The sequence below is a fragment of the Hibiscus syriacus genome, unplaced genomic scaffold, assembly GCF_006381635.1.
Source record: "Hibiscus syriacus cultivar Baekdansim isolate YM2019G1 unplaced genomic scaffold, ASM638163v2 tig00110931_pilon, whole genome shotgun sequence".
NCBI classification, from domain to species: domain Eukaryota; kingdom Viridiplantae; phylum Streptophyta; class Magnoliopsida; order Malvales; family Malvaceae; genus Hibiscus; species Hibiscus syriacus.
The window spans coordinates 633,596-655,056 of record NW_024062918.1 but is presented as its reverse complement, the minus strand read 5'-3'; the positions used below and the strand labels follow the sequence as shown (position 1 = coordinate 655,056).

General features: G+C 34.0%; 2 protein-coding genes and 1 pseudogene across 2 annotated transcripts; 1 reads left to right on the top strand and 2 right to left on the bottom strand.

Moving 5' to 3' along the window:
• Positions 1-390: 390 nt before the first annotated feature.
• Positions 391-768, bottom strand: LOC120146854. The gene has a single exon (XM_039160340.1). The coding sequence runs from the start codon at positions 766-768 to the stop codon at positions 391-393; it is 378 nt and encodes a 125-aa protein (XP_039016271.1).
• A 2,559-nt stretch (positions 769-3,327) lies between these two features.
• Positions 3,328-14,491, top strand: LOC120146853 (annotated as a pseudogene).
• A 1,368-nt stretch (positions 14,492-15,859) lies between these two features.
• LOC120146739 (lysophospholipid acyltransferase 1-like) lies at positions 15,860-20,101 on the bottom strand. The gene is made up of 9 exons (XM_039160232.1): positions 19,893-20,101; positions 19,450-19,505; positions 18,586-18,775; positions 17,572-17,602; positions 17,065-17,473; positions 16,639-16,724; positions 16,410-16,478; positions 16,210-16,323; positions 15,860-16,030 (listed from the first exon to the last, which is right to left on the bottom strand). The coding sequence occupies exons 1-9, from the start codon at positions 19,958-19,960 to the stop codon at positions 15,893-15,895; spliced, it is 1,161 nt and encodes a 386-aa protein (XP_039016163.1). The 5' UTR covers positions 19,961-20,101; the 3' UTR covers positions 15,860-15,892.
• Positions 20,102-21,461: the final 1,360 nt, after the last annotated feature.

The following is a 21,461-nucleotide window of genomic DNA, read 5'->3' as shown; positions in this document are numbered from 1 at the left end:
TTTAGGGTTTTGAGATAATAATTGTTGAAAGTTGTTTATGAAGGGTTTTCTTCGTTCTGGTGATGAAGGTTTTGTAGGAACCCCTCTGTAGGGGAGGTGATCGATTTATAGAGCGGCTCCTTAGGATGATGTCCCTAAAAAGCTGAGTAATTGATTTAATAAACACCTTCTTGATCAAGGTACTTAGATCTTTCGGATAAAGATTTAAACTAACAATCATATAAAATATTATGAAATTGCATATAAATTTATTTAATATATATATATATTATATATATGAAAATAAACAAATGATTTACTTATTATATATTGCAATGACCGGGATCTCTTGGAATAATGTATACAGCTTAAGCTATAAATACATATACGTGTGTGATAGGCATGCATAGACTACATTGGTATTCGTAGAAGAGGCTTTTTCCTGGACCCTACAGGCTTGATTTTGACAAAATGGCACAAAACTTTGGCATAGCGACTCATAATTCCTTTCAGCTTCAATCCATCATCGTGTCGGTGTTTCTTAACCAGCTGAAGCTGTTTCTCTTCCAGAGATGTGCTCATCATCTCGTTTTCGTCCCCCTTGATGAGTTGCTTCAAGCTTTTACGATCACTGCCTTGATGATCACCTTTTCTTGGGGAGCTTTGATCGAAAATATGAGCAATGCCTTTCAGAGGACTGATATCCCACTTTGTTTCTTGGAGATTCAGTGGCTTCCTGGTTCTCTTGGACATGGTAATATCATAATGCAAATTGCAGTGGCTCCCCATTTTCTCCCTTGGCTATGTGGTTATGGCTACACTGGCGATTGCTTAATATATGAACAATTAAGGGGAGGGAGTAGGTTAAAGGTGAAAAGTCTGTTTTCTTCCAACTGAACTGCAGAGGTTGAAATTTTACCAACCAATTCCCCTTGTTTCAAGTATGTATGATGTTTCATGCTCTTTTTAAGCAAAAGGGAAGACATTTAAAAGTTAAGTTGCTTTATATTTGATGCACCATGCACTAGCGTTCCACTGTGGGATACTTATCTATCAAACTCGTGTTTTCAAAACTGTTTTTAGCAATCTTATTGTCAAGACGTGGCATTAATTATGCTTTAAAGTTAGTACATGTTTTAGCATTCTTAATTGAGAAATAAGCAACCAAACTTACAAGTCCAAGTATATGGGATACTGTACGAACTAAACGACTTCGATGATTAATAAATTATTATTATTTATTGAGGTTTCGGATTTAAGCACGACAGTTGAAAGAGTGTATGAAAACAAATACTCATGGTTTTATGATAATAGTAGTAATAACAAAAAAAAGTGTATTCTATAAAATATCGTTTTGATTTGGTAGGATTAGAGATTTTAGGGAAAAAATGAAATTAGGATTTTTAAGTTGGGTTAGGTTTTTTCGTAAGTATAGCCGGATCGGATTTGAGTTTAAAAAACTCGTCCTTCCGATGAGAAAATTATGAAAATACTTTCTTTAAAAATATATGTGAGAAAAATAAAATTTATATTTAAATTAAATCAAGCTTTCAATTGAATTTTTAGATTAAATTCAAATATATAAAAATATATTTAAATTTGAATCAGATCAAGATAAAATATTGTTATTATAATATTATATCAAGATTTAATTAATTAAAAAAACCAATGTTAGCAGCTCGTCGTTATCCCTATAAAAGATAGATGATCAGGGCCGTGGCTGGGAGGGGGCGCAAACTGCGCGACCGCACAGGGCCCCCCAAAAAATGGGCCCAAAAAAATATATATATAGTGGCGTTTTTACCAATAAACGCCACTATAGATAGACATATTGTGACGTTTTTTGAAAAAAACGTCATTATTATTGTGGTTTTTTTTGATAAAACGCCATTATAGATGGATTTATTGCGGCGTTTGTCAAGAAAACGCCACTATTATTGTTCCAAAATCGAATATATCTAAAAAATAGGGACCCTTTATACGAATTTGTACAGGGCCCCCGAAAACTCTGCCACGGCCCTGTAGATGATGTGTTTATTGAGAATTCATTTAGGTTATCTACGGTTAGTGATGACGATTAGTACGAATGAACATAAAAGAAATTAGGTAGATCTGTCTTTTAATTGATCTTAGGTTAAGTGTTAATATTTTTCTCGTGTTTGCATCGTTGAAAGTAATTAACGTGAAATGAGTGAAGTGGGTCGAAATCTGTCTTACAACACCTTCTCGTCGTTTTCCCCAATACTTAATTGTGGTGCTTGGTCATCAATTAACGACAATTTGTATATTATAAAACTGAAATGTACGGTTGAATTTGAATGTGAAATAAAATGAATTATTGATAATTTAGAGGTTTGGTAAAAGAATTAGAGAGGAAAAAAGTAAAAATCTAAATTTGATAAGCATGAAATAATTAAAAAAACACAGTCTGGATCAAGGGGGCGTATCAAAATGAATTATTGGTAATTTGATAGAATACATTAATTTTATTAAAAATAGAAAATATATAAAATTATAGTAAAGGTTTACGGCTACAACTGTAAATTAAATATATAAAAAAGATATTTTTTTAAATACGAAAAAAAATTAGTCACTTAAGATCATAAGGATCATACAAGTAAACTGTTAAAAAATCTAACCAAATAGACTCGAACAAAAGGTGATGTGTAAATTAATTTTTTAAATACTAAACATATAAAATTATTTTTTGATATATATTTTCTAAATTTCTAGAAAGACTTTGCCACCCTTGAATGGTGATGTGTAATGTGTTTAGAATCTGAATTTAAACGGATTTTAAGCTCCTAACTATATAAAATTTATTTTTAAGTGTTCTGAAATTTGTAAGTTTTATTTTTAAAAATAATGATTAAATTTAAATTATAATTAGATATATTTGGATAGAAACACTCTCTTACGATGTTTTTATAACTAACACGTTTTAATTTAAAATAATTTTATAAATATGATAGTTTTTTTTAATTAATCACTGGTATCCGATCAATTAATTGATTAATTCAGATCGGGTATTATAGAGGCGAGTGCGACCTTTCCAACCCAGTTTGCTCTATTCGCAAACTTCAGGGTTCAAATCCCAGATTTTATTTAAAAAATCTAGTGTCTCATCTCACTAGATCAACTTATGGTTGGATATACATATGATAGTTTTGAAAAAAAAAATAAAAATCTATATTGATATAAGAAAAGTCAGCCACTGACGTTTTCAATGGGAAAAAAAGTATGCAGCATTCAAATTGCATATAGTTTATACAAAAAGATGTTGACTTTTGTGTTGTATAAAGATGAGGAAATTAAGAAGGAAAGCATAATGAAATAGGAGAGCGTAAAATGAGCGTTGAAAAGATTTTGATATTTGGTGGCACCGGCTACCTGGGGAAATACATGGTGAAAGCAAGCGTTTCCTTGGGTCATCCTACCTTTGTTTACACCCGCTCTCTCCCTCCTAACTCTCCAGCTTCCAAGTCTCTCCTTATCAAGGAATTTGAATCCATGGGAGTCACCATCTTCTATGTATTTTTCTTCTTTTCTTTTGGATTGTACACAAATGATTATAGTTAACATTTATCATCAAACTGAACATAAAACTTCTGTTATACTGATTGGTTTTTGTTATAATACACGGGGGGATCTTGATGAGCATGAGAAGCTAGTATCAGTGCTTAAACAAGTCGAGGTTGTCATTTCCACAATAGCTGTCCCACAACATCTTGACCAACTCAAAATAATAAGTGCCATCAAAGACGCCGGCACAATTAAGGTTACTTCTCCTTAATTAAGTATTAAATTAAAGTTTTGAATATATACATATATTAGGACCATATTAATGGTGTTATGATCAAAAGTATGCTAAATTGTTATGAAAATTGTAGAGGTTTGTGCCATCAGAATATGGAAATGAAGTATACAGACCGTTAAGTGCACTTCCACCATTTGAAGCTGTACTTGCCAACAAAAGGAAGATTAGAAGGGCAGTTGAGGAAGCTGGTATCTCATTCACCTACTGTAACACCCCAAATCGATGTGGGTAGCCCGATCCGATTCGAGAAGTCACATTAGGGCCACCGGAGCGACCCACCGTAAAAATAGCGGAAATTTTAAAACTTTTTATCAGAACATGTAAACTTATAAAATCATTTATCACTATTTAAAAATAAAACAGATTTCCAAACTCGTATATAAATCAAAATACAATTACATGCCCCCTAATCACAAGTACCATACTCTGCAACCACGCCGGAAGAACTCCCTTACTGAAGTCGATAGATGCACTGGTACAATTGTTTTAACCTGAAAAGGTGAGTAATAGAGTGAGCTTTGGAAAGCTCAGTAATACAGAACTACCAGATGATGCTACATGACATGTAGATAAATGGAAAGCCATATAATTTCCTTAATGAATCATATGTATACCAGGTTGCAGAATAATTTGGGGTTCCCTTAGAAGTTCATCGAGTAGAAGCCATGAATCTCAGTTCATAAGAAACCTTTCAAAGTATGACATTTTCAGGAGATCGAATAGGATGTCTAGTGTGTTCCAACAGTATAATAAAATCATAATAGGTACAAATCATAGTCCAGTAAATCTCACAATTTCGTAAAAGAGTTTAACTTTTGAAAATCATAGTTTAAACCCTTTTCTGGTACACCATCAGTAGTTCCAAAAATTATTTTCCATATAGCTTACTTTATGCACATAGCAAAAAGAAAGCCGACTTAAGGATAGGCTATGAAGCTTGTATCCTTAAGCCCAAGTCAATAAGTCCATATAGCTTACCCTAAGCACACAGCAAAGGAAAGCCGACCTAATGAAACATCTTGGGGCCCTCAAGAGTCACATTAGGCCCATTTAGCTTGATCAGAGCTATTCCATCGTAATTCAATTCCAAAATTCAATTGCACCGTGACATAAATTCCATAAATCCAAAAACATGGTAATCATATACCATTTCAAAACAAAAATTAGATAGCAGCCATATTCCATAAATTGTCACATTAAATTGGTGCATCCATAAAACAATAACCAATGAATTCGGTGTACCACATATTAAAACCAATAAAACAGTTCAGTAATAAGTAGGGAACACACTAGAGAATCCCAGTATTTCCAGAGGCCATTGTAGTTATCATTTTGGATAACATGAAACTTATGAAATTTGATCGAATTCCTGGAACAAGGTCCTATTGAGGAGAATCGATTACTAACCGATCTAGCCAGACATTTAATGTTGATACATTAGAATCCCACTATATTTTCGTGTGCTTTAGGAAAACGTTCAGGAACCTTTATACATAATAATTCTAAATTCAGATTTACTGCGAGTGATTCCATTACCCAAACAATCCGGGGTATTCAGGAATATACTTTAAATTCATAGGATTTCAGCCCAATTGAACCAAATGAGATATTCAGAATCTTTTCCATCTGCGTTACTTGTTTTTTTTTCAAACATGACCGAAGTGATTTTAGATGAAATATAGAATCGAAGATTCAAGTCATTTACAATCTACGACTATCGATCATATTATCAAACAACTCGAGTTACACAACTCTCAAACTGATGCATGTCAACAAGTCAATTCATTATCCTTCCAGTGTATTCACTCTTTAATACCATAGTGCAGATCCATAGATCATCCCCATAATCATCACTGAATAAATCTTCCAACGGTCTTTATTTCATTTTCACGTTTCTACAATATCAGGAAATACTGACGTACTTGATCCATGGCTCATAACCCATAATGACAATTCATCATGTAAGTTCAACAGTGTTTCCAAACTCATCAAATCACCTATTAATCCTTACTCGTTGATGTTACTTAGTTCGTTTGGTAAGCAAGTCCATCCCGATTACTTTAAAGTTTTCCAGAATAATTCAGACGTTTCTGAATTTCAAATACACGTTGTACTACATTTCATTTCAATTTATTCATATAATAAAGTCATTCTGGTATTCGTGGTTGATTTGACTAACGACTACCCACTTATTAGTACTGTATGCGCTCTAGAGTTGAGCTGCGCCAAGTACTTCCAGAATTATCATCGATCCAAATTTGAGCAGATGAACAAACATTCAAGTGATACTTATATCATTCAGGTAATGATAGTACTAACGTTGGTTAATCACTTAAGTTGCGTTTCACAACTTTTACTGGTAGCACAACATCCATGTTTATTTGGATTTCTTAATTAATCCAAGACATTTACTTATTCTAGGTCATAAGGGCATTTTGGTCATTTTGGTGCTTAACATTTTTTTCTATTCATTTCAAAGCTTGAGTATATCCATTCATTCCTGAGCTTGGTGACATTCTTGAGTTATTTCCATTCCAGGGGTAATTTGGTCATTTTATAATTCTAGAATATTTCAATCATTTCCTTCCATCCGGTCTTATTATTTAATTCAATCTTATCATTTACTTCAGTCCTTTCGAACAATTCTGTTAGCAGAATACCTCCAATAAATTACTCTTCAAGTATTTACTCCTTATTCGAATATTTTCGGGTCAAGTGTCTTCTCAGATTTTACAAACGGAATATTATAAATTTTTCTATACAAAGACAGGATCTTAACAATTAAATTCGTACTTAATCGAGTTAAGTACAAATCCTCAAAGTACTCTCTCATTCAGGGTCAATTCAGACTATTTTATCTCTCAAGGGCATTTTCGTAATTTCTTAACCAAATAATTTCAATATTAGCACTTAACGAAAATAATTATAATTTAGAGATCCTATGATCAATTGCTTTCCCGAACATTCTTTGATTTTGAAATGATTCCTTCACAAACTCTCATAGGATTAAAACCGGTTATCCATAATTTCCAAATAAAACTAACATTTCTTATGCACATCAGTAGTTATATCGGATCAATATGTCTTTTCAGAGTTATTAACCCACTTCCAGGGGCAATTCTTATCATTTTCCAACATAAGGGTAATTTCGTAATTTTACCATATCGGAGTATTCTCATAATTTTTCATCTAAGTATCTTTAACATTTAACCCTTGATGATATAAAATATAAGTTACAAATCCAGAGCTGATTTCTTTATCACCAATCACAAACTTGTAATTTAATTCTAACAATTATTAATCTCTTATCTTAGTCATTCGATCCGTATTCAGTTACAGAATTTCTACCACATTCATATCGAGTGAATAAATTATTCAACTCCACAAAAGTGACCAACATTATCTTATTTATGCATTTACCAATATCAACATGTTCCATAAAGCATAAAGAGGTAGTAAAGTATTACCTCGATTTCCGTGCAATACCGATCGACCATAAAAATTCCATTCAAACACCCTCGATCTTTGATTCAACTTCCAATATTTTCCTCTCGATCCAGACCATCAAAATTACTAACTCGTATCCAAATAATTTTCCTCGTCATAAAGAAAACTTATTAGAATTGAAATAATAATTTGGAAACCCAATTAATATAATAGAATACTTGTGGGGTTACTATAATAATTAATCACTAAAATTAGGGACTGGACCGAATTAATTTGCACTATTGAGCCATAAATTAAATCTAATGGAAACTATGAGACAAGGTCAGTTCTTACCATTCTTGGATGACTAACTTGGTGATTTTCCCATTTGCACTTTAATACAACCCCCAAAATCACGTGCACTCCATTTCACGTTCATTTTAAATATTTTTTTTTCCTTTCTTCATGTTCTACGCTGCAAGTAAAGCAAGAAAGCTTGCCAGACGATCGTCGGTACACCGCATCAACCACCGACATCATTTCGTTCATGTCGAACTTCAATAAAATCACGACCTTGGTTCTGTTCGCGAGCTTCCCGATTGCAAAAACTCTGAATCCATATATGTGGAACATGAGAATGGTGCAAATATAGGTTTCCTCTGGAGTGCTAATGTTTGAAAATGCTTGCACTAAAGCCATGAGATTTCTGTGAGATGATAACATACCTTTACTGGCACCTGTTGTGCCAGACGAATACAATAGGATCGCCACGTCATCCTGGTAAACTCAATCCCTGACTCGGATCTTATCCATCATCGATAATTTCTTCATCATTTTGTTAACAATATTTAATAATTTAACTTGGCCGACGTCTTCAATCGTCACTGGCTCATTGTCAAAAAGTACGACGGGGATACCCGATCCAGCCAGTTTCGGGACGAGTTAGCCAGTGGTGAAGACAAGGACGGGCTTCGAATCGGCCATCTGTAACACGATTTCACGAGGTGTATTGAGGGTGTTGCCATGGAGATTGTTTCCTTTGTTTGAGCAGTTTCTTCACTTGCTGAAACTCCATTAACTAGAACCAAGAACTTGTGGGAAGATGCCGAGAACATTGAACAAACTGGCACCAAAAATACCAGTTCTGAACATTTGAAATAAAAGATTAGAGCTGTTGGAAATGACAAAGCAATACCTTTTATTTAATTGATTTCCAGCTTTTGGTGGATACAAAAGCTAGCTGGTTGAAAGTGAAAGTTGAAAGCAATGTATTCCAACCTTATCTGCAATACCATTATCCTTACTTAAAAAATTATATCTCTTATTGAGTGGCCCTCAATTTGTTTTATAACATAATAGTATGATAACACACTCATTTGCAAATCAACTTTATATCATTACACATATTTTAAATTGAAAGAAAACTAACCCCATTTTGGGGTGTGACAATTCACCCATCCTTAAAAGAATTTCGTCCTCGAAATTCATTCATGTCACATAATTGTAGAAATGAAACTTCCATCAGTTCTTTCATATCTTTCATGTAACTTTTATAGAAATACGGATCCTCCACTAATCCTTAACCAGTTGAGCATACATTCTTATCAGAACTTTACCTCATTTCAAATAAAAGAATCCGAACAAAAATTTCCTCGAGTAATCAATTCAGTCTTGGTCGTGTGAATAGGCTCAGAGAGCAGTAGCATATCTCAATTTCATTTCCGAAGTCTGGTCAGAATTTCTCAGATGAATAACTCTCACATTGTTCGTGAATTACTTTACATAATTCAAATAGACGTTACTGGTATTCCTTTATAAAACGATAGAGTCCCAACGGATGAAAACTTAGGTTTGCTCATTACAGATAGGGACTCAACCTTAGAGTTCCAGCTCAGAGAGGTACGATTGTAGTCTAGGGGCACGTACTGATCAGACATCTTTTTAAAATTCGACCGGCCGGTCTATCTTGAAAAATTTGACTCAACCATAGCTCTGATACCACTAAATGTAACACCCCAAACCGATGTGGGTAGCCCGATCCGATTCGAGAAGTCACATTAGGGCCACCGGAGCGACCCACCGTAAAAATAGCGGAAATTTTAAAACTTTTTATCAGAACATGTAAACTTATAAAATCATTTATCACTATTTAAAAATAAAACAGATTTCCAAACTCGTATATAAATCAAAATACAATTACATGCCCCCTAATCACAAGTACCATACTCTGCAACCACGCCGGAAGAACTCCCTTACTGAAGTCGATAGATGCACTGGTACAATTGTTTTAACCTGAAAAGGTGAGTAATAGAGTGAGCTTTGGAAAGCTCAGTAATACAGAACTACCAGATGATGCTACATGACATGTAGATAAATGGAAAGCCATATAATTTCCTTAATGAATCATATGTATACCAGGTTGCAGAATAATTTGGGGTTCCCTTAGAAGTTCATCGAGTAGAAGCCATGAATCTCAGTTCATAAGAAACCTTTCAAAGTATGACATTTTCAGGAGATCGAATAGGATGTCTAGTGTGTTCCAACAGTATAATAAAATCATAATAGGTACAAATCATAGTCCAGTAAATCTCACAATTTCGTAAAGAGTTTAACTTTTGAAAATCATAGTTTAAACCCTTTTCTGGTACACCATCAGTAGTTCCAAAAATTATTTTCCATATAGCTTACTTTATGCACATAGCAAAAAGAAAGCCGACTTAAGGATAGGCTATGAAGCTTGTATCCTTAAGCCCAAGTCAATAAGTCCATATAGCTTACCCTAAGCACACAGCAAAGGAAAGCCGACCTAATGAAACATCTTGGGGCCCTCAAGAGTCACATTAGGCCCATTTAGCTTGATCAGAGCTATTCCATCGTAATTCAATTCCAAAATTCAATTGCACCGTGACATAAATTCCATAAATCCAAAAACATGGTAATCATATACCATTTCAAAACAAAAATTAGATAGCAGCCATATTCCATAAATTGTCACATTAAATTGGTGCATCCATAAAACAATAACCAATGAATTCGGTGTACCACATATTAAAACCAATAAAACAGTTCAGTAATAAGTAGGGAACACACTAGAGAATCCCAGTATTTCCAGAGGCCATTGTAGTTATCATTTTGGATAACATGAAACTTATGAAATTTGATCGAATTCCTGGAACAAGGTCCTATTGAGGAGAATCGATTACTAACCGATCTAGCCAGACATTTAATGTTGATACATTAGAATCCCACTATATTTTCGTGTGCTTTAGGAAAACGTTCAGGAACCTTTATACATAATAATTCTAAATTCAGATTTACTGCGAGTGATTCCATTACCCAAACAATCCGGGGTATTCAGGAATATACTTTAAATTCATAGGATTTCAGCCCAATTGAACCAAATGAGATATTCAGAATCTTTTCCATATGCGTTACTTGTTTTTTTTTCCAAACATGACCGAAGTGATTTTAGATGAAATATAGAATCGAAGATTCAAGTCATTTACAATCTACGACTATCGATCATATTATCAAACAACTTGAGTTACACAACTCTCAAACTGATGCATGTCAACAAGTCAATTCATTATCCTTCCAGTGTATTCACTCTTTAATACCATAGTGCAGATCCATAGATCATCCCCATAATCATCACTGAATAAATCTTCCAACGGTCTTTATTTCATTTTCATGTTTCTACAATATCAGGAAATACTGATGTACTTGATCCATGGCTCATAACCCATAATGAAAATTCATCATGTAAGTTCAACAGTGTTTCCAAACTCATCAAATCACCTATTTAATCCTTACTCGTTGATGTTACTTAGTTCGTTTGGTAAGCAAGTCCATCCCGATTACTTTAAAGTTTTCCAGAATAATTCAGACGTTTCTGAATTTCAAATACACGTTGTACTACATTTCATTTCAATTTATTCATATAATAAAGTCATTCTGGTATTCGTGGTTGATTTGACTAACGACTACCCACTTATTAGTACTGTATGCGCTCTAGAGTTGAGCTGCGCCAAGTACTTCCAGAATTATCATCGATCCAAATTTGAGCAGATGAACAAACATTCAAGTGATACTTATATCATTCAGGTAATGATATAGTACTAACGTTGGTTAATCACTTAAGTTGCGTTTCACAACTTTTACTGGTAGCACAACATCCATGTTTATTTGGATTTCTTAATTAATCCAAGACATTTACTTATTCTAGGTCATAAGGGCATTTTGGTCATTTTGGTGCTTAACATTTTTTTCTATTCATTTCAAAGCTTGAGTATATCCATTCATTCCTGAGCTTGGTGACATTCTTGAGTTATTTCCATTCCAGGGGTAATTTGGTCATTTTATAATTCTAGAATATTTCAATCATTTCCTTCCATCCGGTCTTATTATTTAATTCAATCTTATCATTTACTTCAGTCCTTTCGAACAATTCTGTCAGCAGAATACCTCCAATAAATTACTCTTCAAGTATTTACTCCTTATTCGAATATTTTCGGGTCAAGTGTCTTCTCAGATTTTACAAACGGAATATTATAAATTTTTCTATACAAAGACAGGATCTTAACAATTAAATTCGTACTTAATCGAGTTAAGTACAAATCCTCAAAGTACTCTCTCATTCAGGGTCAATTCAGACTATTTTATCTCTCAAGGGCATTTTCGTAATTTCTTAACCAAATAATTTCAATATTAGCACTTAACGAAAATAATTATAATTTAGAGATCCTATGATCAATTGCTTTCCCGAACATTCTTTGATTTTGAAATGATTCCTTCACAAACTCTCATAGGATTAAAACCGGTTATCCATAATTTCCAAATAAAACTAACATTTCTTATGCACATCAGTAGTTATATCGGATCAATATGTCTTTTCAGAGTTATTAACCCACTTCCAGGGGCAATTCTTATCATTTTCCAACATAAGGGTAATTTCGTAATTTTACCATATCGGAGTATTCTCATAATTTTTCATCTAAGTATCTTTAACATTTAACCCTTGATGATATAAAATATAAGTTACAAATCCAGAGCTGATTTCTTTATCACCAATCACAAACTTGTAATTTAATTCTAACAATTATTAATCTCTTATCTTAGTCATTCGATCCGTATTCAGTTACAGAATTTCTACCACATTCATATCAAGTGAATAAATTATTCAACTCCACAAAAGTGACCAACATTATCTTATTTATGCATTTACCAATATCAACATGTTCCATAAAGCATAAAGAGGTAGTAAAGTATTACCTCGATTTCCGTGCAATACCGATCGACCATAAAAATTCCATTCAAACACCCTCGATCTTTGATTCAACTTCCAATATTTACCTCTCGATCCAGACCATCAAAATTACTAACTCGTATCCAAATAATTTTCCTCGTCATAAAGAAAACTTATTAGAATTGAAATAATAATTTGGAAACCCAATTAATATAATAGAATACTTGTGGGGTTACTATAATAATTAATCACTAAAATTAGGGACTGGACCGAATTAATTTGCACTATTGAGCCATAAATTAAATCTAATGGAAACTATGAGACAAGGTCAGTTCTTACCATTCTTGGATGACTAACTTGGTGATTTTCCCATTTGCACTTTAATACAACCCCCAAAATCACGTGCACTCCATTTCACGTTCATTTTAAATATTTTTTTCCTTTCTTCATGTTCTACGCTGCAAGTAAAGCAAGAAAGCTTGCCAGACGATCGTCGGTACACCGCATCAACCACCGACATCATTTCGTTCATGTCGAACTTCAATAAAATCACGACCTTGGTTCTGTTCGCGAGCTTCCGATTGCAAAAACTCTGAATCCATATATGTGGAACATGAGAATGGTGCAAATATAGGTTTCCTCTGGAGTGCTAATGTTTGAAAATGCTTGCACTAAAGCCATGAGATTTCTGTGAGATGATAACATACCTTTACTGGCACCTGTTGTGCCAGACGAATACAATAGGATCGCCACGTCATCCTGGTAAACTCAATCCCTGACTCGGATCTTATCCATCATCGATAATTTCTTCATCATTTTGTTAACAATATTTAATAATTTAACTTGGCCGACGTCTTCAATCGTCACTGGCTCATTGTCAAAAAGTACGACGGGGATACCCGATCCAGCCAGTTTCGGGACGAGTTAGCCAGTGGTGAAGACAAGGACGGGCTTCGAATCGGCCATCTGTAACACGATTTCACGAGGTGTATTGAGGGTGTTGCCATGGAGATTGTTTCCTTTGTTTGAGCAGTTTCTTCACTTGCTGAAACTCCATTAACTAGAACCAAGAACTTGTGGGAAGATGCCGAGAACATTGAACAAACTGGCACCAAAAATACCAGTTCCGAACATTTGAAATAAAAGATTAGAGCTGTTGGAAATGACAAAGCAATACCTTTTATTTAATTGATTTCCAGCTTTTGGTGGATACAAAAGCTAGCTGGTTGAAAGTGAAAGTTGAAAGCAATGTATTCCAACCTTATCTGCAATACCATTATCCTTACTTAAAAAATTATATCTCTTATTGAGTGGCCCTCAATTTGTTTCATAACATAATAGTATGATAACACACTCATTTGCAAATCAACTTTATATCATTACACATATTTTAAATTGAAAGAAAACTAACCCCATTTTGGGGTGTGACACCTACGCTGCTGGAAATACCTTTTCAGCTTACTTTGTTTGACTATATTGAATATTTCCCAAGTTGTGGTTTATGGAACTGGTGAAGCCAAGGGTAAGTTAGCAATAATCCATGTTAGTTGTTGCTTGCTTCGTTTATAATAGTAATACTAAATTTTAGTTTAACATGCCTGCAGTTGTTTTCAACTACGAGGAAGATGTTGCAGCCTATACCGTAAAAGCAGCGACAGATCCAAGGGTAGCCAACCGTGTAATAATCTACAGGCCGCCGGGAAATATTGCTTCTCAGTCTGAACCGATTTCGGCATGGGAGAAAAAGTCTGGCCGAACCTTGAAAAGAGTTCATGTTCCAGAGGAAGAACTTGTAAAGCTGTCTGAGAATGAGTCAGACGTTTCGTTTCATTTGTCTCGTCTCATCTTATATAGAGAAGGAATTAATTTTGTGTACGTATGCAGCCTTACCTTTCCCGGACAACATTCCAGTGGCAGTTTTACTCAGCTTTCACTGTAAAATTAGAGTAAATCACACCGAAATTGAGGAGATCTTCGACGATGCAAACTTAAATACAAATAAAGCTGTAAAAATAGTATTGTAGTAGACTAGTTGGTCATCTACTAAAATATGTTATAATTTATTACAGTTACTATAAATTACAACAATATATTATTAATTCTAATATTATTAAACTTATCGATTTTATAATATATTATGATAATTACTATAACATATTAAATGACACTTAAACGATAAAAAAATTGATATTTCATATAGTAATTTTGGAGAAAAAAAAATAGTCTAACATAACTTGCGGAACCTGTGTTTCGATAATCTAACACATTTATGTTTATTTTCTCTATAAGTTCTGGTTTGAAACTTGTGTCACAAATATATTTGTGATACTTTCTATTCATCTATTATAACATGTAAATATTTTTAGGGAAAACTATGTACTAATAACATGCCTTCCATGCATATTCAGAAATCCTAATACTTTTGGAATAATAAGTTTTTTTATTATTAAATCAAATAGGAACATATTTTGCTTTAATTTTGCATTATAGTTCTGTATCCATCTATTCCAATCTACTAATCATGTGGTGTACTGACCGATAAGAGAAACATTTTAGTCTTGATTGACATTAAATTATGAATTCAGTAACGAATAGTACCCAGTAACTAGCCTATTGCCCCATAATCAAGACAACATATGAGTTCAGATGGACTTAGGTGGAACGGGCGGAATAGTCGCCCCTAAAAATTTTAAATTTATATATATATATATTTATTAAAAATATATTTTCATCTTTTTAAAATTTTTATAAATTCTTTCATACTTAAAATTTTAGAAGTTCGTTTTTTCTAATATAAAATATTGCCTTCGTAGCTGTAAGAATTACTTGTCATTAAATCCCGACAATGGCAGATTCACATGTATCCCTAAAATTTCAATTGTACTCACCTCGTTCAAAAAATCCGGACTGATTATCCCGTATGGCTAAATTTGTTCCTTTTACCACTTCGACCTTCAGTAACCCAATATCTTGTACCATGACTTCCTGTTAACACTTTCACATCAAAGACGATTGAAGTTATTATAGACTTCTTGTACCAGTTTGTTGTTGCCCCTCCCCCTTTTTTCTCTCCTACGTTATATTTTCTTATCCTTTTTCTTCTCTTTTCTATCAGTAGATTGCGTAATCACACAGGAAATAAGAAACATCATCAAATAGGAATTGATAACTTGCAAAGTGGATCAATGAAATATGTATTTTGAATCGGTCTTTTAACTTCAGAAATGAATGTATCTAATCATTGACGTTTTCTCAGATGAAGTTAGATTAAAATTAAGAACAACAAACAAACTAGTAGGTAAGAGAAAAAAATTACAATCCCATGCAGCCAAAACCAACTGCGATGATTCATTAAACAAAGCCTGAAACTTCCAGCGGTAATCTAACTCCAAGCCAAGAAATATGGCTCTAGCTTTACTCGGTACTCACTTCTCTTTACGATCTTTAGATCTGGCAGGCTTTACAGGTATTATGTAGCCCAACATGATGAGTGCTACCGGAAGGATGGTTCCAATATAATACACGCTCCCATACGATGCAAGTGTCTCCTGCTTGCTTAATACCTGTATCACTCAAGAAGAAAAGCATGTTAAAAAGACACAAAGTATGAAAATGTTTTGATCATCCCGCACCGCCGGTGTCATGGCCAACTGATGAATGTGTATATCATCACCCAAAGATTATACAATTTCAAATAATTAAAGGTTTAACCTTAGCTAGCAGAGAGAAAAGAGAGGGTTACCATAAAGCCAACACAGGAATAGTTCAGAACCAAAAGCGTGTAAACAAAATTCATCAAGGCAAGTGCTTTCTTCACAAGACCCATATTTGAAGGTATAGCTTTTTCCCATTGGTAGAGAACTGCTCAGAAAGAAAATGGGAGAGGTGAACAAATAAATGTAATAGTACAATGATCTGAATTACAAAAAGGATGCACATATCAATACCTCTTGAACCAGCAATCATCAAAGCTGACTGAACAAAGAATATGATGTACCCGGGATACAGTCCCTATAACAAATGAGAGAAACGCAAGAACAAAAGAAGGTTCAGTGCCAGAAATATTTTGGATGAATTCTATTAATCATATTTTTATAGAATTTGCTACAAAATTAAAAAGACATACTGAGAACATCATAAAAAAATTCAGTAGTATAACAAAATGACTCACATGCCAAACAGCACTGACAGTCTGTGTAGCCAGCAACTGGAAAAAACCAGGCTTCTTTCTCTTCTTAACAAGTCTCTCATAAACATCTGCACCAACAGAGCATTATCTTAACTTTTCATTCAAGATATCTAATGACTTCCGCTTGTATTTGTTTCAATTCCCCCAAATATCCTAAAAGTGGCCCAGACTAACAAAACTAAAATAACTGTTGTCACTTTAAAAGACACAAGACCAAATGATATTGTAATCAAACATATAAACACTTATTAATTAACCAATTTATCTTTTACTTGCATGTTTTGACTCATTACACAAAATATCTTACATTTGAATAGCAGATGTTACATGTATTATATACAGCCGCAAAATATTTAAGCAAAACTAATCAACAAAGCACATAAATGAATAGTAGTTAGAAAGACTCGCAATGACGAAGCCAGGTGCTGACTTGTATGTTCCAAACAAGTGGTAACAGCACTGAACTCTTTGCTAACTCAAATCCTAGGATATCAACAACCTTTGCTTGATCCCACTTTGGTTTTGGCGGTGAAGATTCTGTCCATCCATTGAAACCCAGGCCAGATATAATAATAGCGGCCTCCGAAATTGACCAGATGAAATAATATTTCCACCACATTGTAAAGCCAGACATATACTGGTAACTCAGCTTCCTCCAGAATCCACATTCGTGGTACGCGGGATCGGTAAACCAAGACAACGGGTGATATGGTGCAAGGTTAAGATACATTGCCATGCAAAAAGCAGCTTGGACAAGCGCACATAGTGTCGCTACATATGGTGATGGTGATGGTCCTTTTTCTGAATGAGCCCAAATCTTGAAGAAAATTTAAAAAAAATGATAATCAAAGCTGCATTCTGATAACTGCATATTATAAAAGGCATGCAGAAGCACAAACAACATAACAAACTTACCCCATTCCCTTCAGCCCAGTCAAGGTAATCTGTTGAAAACATTTTGATGTTTCGATATAACAAATTAAGTTAAATGAATTTTAAGATTTTACAAAAGATTTTCTAAGTATATTCGATGTAATTATTTGAATATCAAAATATTACTCCAAGTCTTTCAAAGTTCATTTTAATCCTTACTAAAGTGTAAAATTGTGTTTTATACTTAAACTATTTTAAAATAATTTTACAAAGTATTTCGAGCCTTAAATCGAGCCAAAAATATTTTCTTTTCAAAGGGTTTCAAGAAAAATCAGATTGCCCAGGGGTACAGATTGCCCAGGGGTACAGATTCCCCCCAGGGGGTACCGATTCCCCCCTGTCTAACGGTCAAAAACATATTGCACTTAGGGAACCGATTCCCCGTGAGGGATACCGATTCCCCTCACGCTCCAAACTGTTTTATTAATTGTTTCTCATCTCCAAACGGCTCCAAAACATCCCCAACGGCTATATACGACTTCAAACACATTTCAAGCTATAAATACAAGCTAAGGACACTTGAAGAAGAAATAGAACAACTATCCAAGCAATCAAACACAAGAGAAAAGTTTTTCATTCTTATTTCATCTTTCTCTTGTATATATTTTGTTCTTGTGAGCTCAATCTTGTAAACACCTACCTTAGAGAGGTTTTCTTGTTTACATCTTTTATCCTTTTGTAAAGGGGAAAGGTTCTAGCTTAGCCCGTGTAAAAGCTAGAGAAAGGTTCTAGTTTAGCCCGAAAAAACTAGGGAGTTTGTAAGGTTACTCTTTATCCTCAAAAGAAAGAACAAATTAGTGAATTTGTTGAAAAATCCTTGGTGAGGAGCTAAGGTAGTGGACGTAGACTTTGGTTTAGAAAGTCAAACCACTATAAATCGCTATGCAGTTCTCTATCTTTCAATCTCCTTACTCCCTAAACACAAAACCGTTCCGACCCCTCTTTGCAAATCGTTCCGGTTGTCGAATCGAGCTTCCGAAAATCCTAACATAATCCTTCATCTTATAAACTGGACCAGCAAAGTGACTGCCACAGCACAGGCAGTACCCAAAATATTCAATCAATGAGGGTAGCCTAATCAACCTATGTTTTTTCTGAGTCTCACGTAAATCTTCCTCTTTTAACAACCCATCATTGTAATTCATTGCACATGAAATGACCTTAAGTGTCAAGACCATCAATGCACCTAAATATCAAAAGATAGTGCCACACAATGAACTAATATGTATAGAGTACCAGAAAAGTACTCCCTTGAGAACTCATGATAAAACCATAAGAAGCCAGAATAATAAATATAAATATATAAATTTACAATTTACAACCTAGTGAATTAAATGTCTAAGTAGAAATAGATTTGCTATTACTGTCCAATAAACAAAACCAACAAGCCATAACACCAATATATTTGGTGTCGGCTACATGAAGAAATTGTAGAAACATTGCATCAGGTACATGAATCCTCTTCTTCTAATTAGTCACCATCCACCCTTCAAAATCTAATAGATTTATATAATCTGTCATCACCTCCAACCAGTTCCATTCCGATCTCCCCTTTAACCCTTTTATCATGGATAATGTCTATACACTCCATCCCTCAAGCAGGGCATCCCTTGATCTGTATCCTATGCATCCAAATCAACGTAAACAGTTTTTTCTTACTTTATCCTTGGAGCTATCCCAACTTGGTATTAAAATCAACAAATTGCAATCAAAGCTCAAAGCAGTAAAATGAAGATTAACCTAATTTGCCCATTTCACTAAAGCATGGATGATTTACAATTTTATTGAAGTTTAAACATGGTAGTCGGATACTAAAGAACAACACCTCATGTCTAAAGGAGAAACTCAAAACATGCATACCAGTGGCATCAATGCCACCTTGCTTCCATGCATCCCCGCTCATGTAATATACATGGCTACAAACATATAAAAAAATGGAATGGTCAAGATTCTAAAAAAAAAGTACTACTTAGAGATGCTGAGTATAGTGCATGCATTAAAAAGAATTTCAAACGAACTTTAATCTAACATCAGCCAAGTGTTGCATAAGCAATCTTCTTCCAACAAATTTTCAGCATTGTCACCAAGAACCTTAGATGTTAGAAGGAATGAAAAGTGTACATGCATTTACTCAAGAAAAAAATAGAAATAATTCAAATTCTAGAATTACAAAACCTTGTAGCATAAAACAAAATACTTATCATTTTCAACGCCAAGAATAGAAACAGGAGAGAATACAAAACATTCTACTGATAGAACTTTTCCCAAAAAAATTCTCAAAAAAATGCAATAAAAAGACTTACCAGCCAATCAGATAACCAAAACCCAAGAAAAATGTGATAATCCCACACCTGGGCCGATAAAGAACCATTGCAGCATAACCGACAACATGGGCACCAAAAAATGCAGATTTGAAGAAAACCCGAATGACAGATAGGAAAGCAACGCTCCTGTAAAGGCCGAGTAAACGTGTTTAGCTACTCCGCACGGAACAAGTCGCCCTAGAAACTCACCGGTATAGTAGTCACGAAGCATAAAAGAAATCGAATCACTGGAACCGATATTTACATGTCAAGTTCCATCTTCGTTTGGGATTTGACCCAAACCGAGAAGCGGATTTTGATGTACTGATAGAACTGAGAAGCAAAATTGAAAGGAAATGATTGGATCGGAAATAGGAAATGTTTTTATGTCGATATTTGCTTGTATATATTTTGCATTGCACCTCCGGATATCCGAAACTGTGATTTTCCTTGGGTATATGATCAAATGCGGCCGTGGTCCCTTTCGTTACATTTGCTGAATATACTTGTATACTTTGAAGTCTAAGGTTGTTTGTTTACTTGATTAAGTGTTGAATGATTAAGAGGTTTTATATGAATTAATTCTGAATGTGACATGTTATTTGATAATGTCTCTGAATCATTCAGAATGTACTTATGTGCTGAATCATTTATTATACAAATTTGTCATTTTCTATAAATTTGGTATGTGTATTTTTTGATCCAATTTGAAAAATAAAAAGTCTTAAATGTTACACTTCAAACTCAAATTTGTTATTTTTATAAACACATGCATACTTTTTTAATCAACTCGGTACTCGTTTTATCTTGTGCTCATATCATCTGAAATATACCTATAAAAAATGTCTGAGATGTCTCTATTATAATCAAATCATAATAATACATGAAATTTAACAATGATTTATCTCATTAAGAACAAGATACTAGATTCACGAAAGCGTATCTGAATCCATTAACGAGCGTCAAAAAAGTGATTGTGATCGTCCAAGAAGATATATTTACTTTTGCCATAAAAATCTTTTGACGAGATAAGAGTAATACAATTAATCTATTTCTCGGGGATCACTACATCTTTATATAAATTGAATATTAAATCAATTTGTGAGTACTTATAATTTTGTCATTCATCAAATTATAAATAAAACTTATAGCATCTACACCCATCTCAGCCTTCCTTTTTCGTAAACCAACCCCGGTAAGTGACTCCCCGCATCTTGAAACAAAATTCTAAAAAATTTCGTCCCAAATCGTCCACCGAAAGGGTATCTACGCGCCATCATGCTCGTGTGGGAATGATTTTGCCAGTTCAAACAGTGAATTGATCTGATCCTAAATTGAATCGGTTTGACCCCTGACTCTAACCGCTGGTTGTTGTTTTTTTTCCGTTAACCCCTACCTTTATGTTTTTCGACGTCTTGGGTTCGTTTTGCTAAATTCTTACATGAAAGCCCTGTTTTGCATCATTTATCGCTTAAAGTCATAATTATGTTAAGTAAATTATGAGATTTTGGACTCACTTTTTGTTATTATGTTATGAAGGTGAGAAAGAGTCTTCGCATTGCTCTCCGA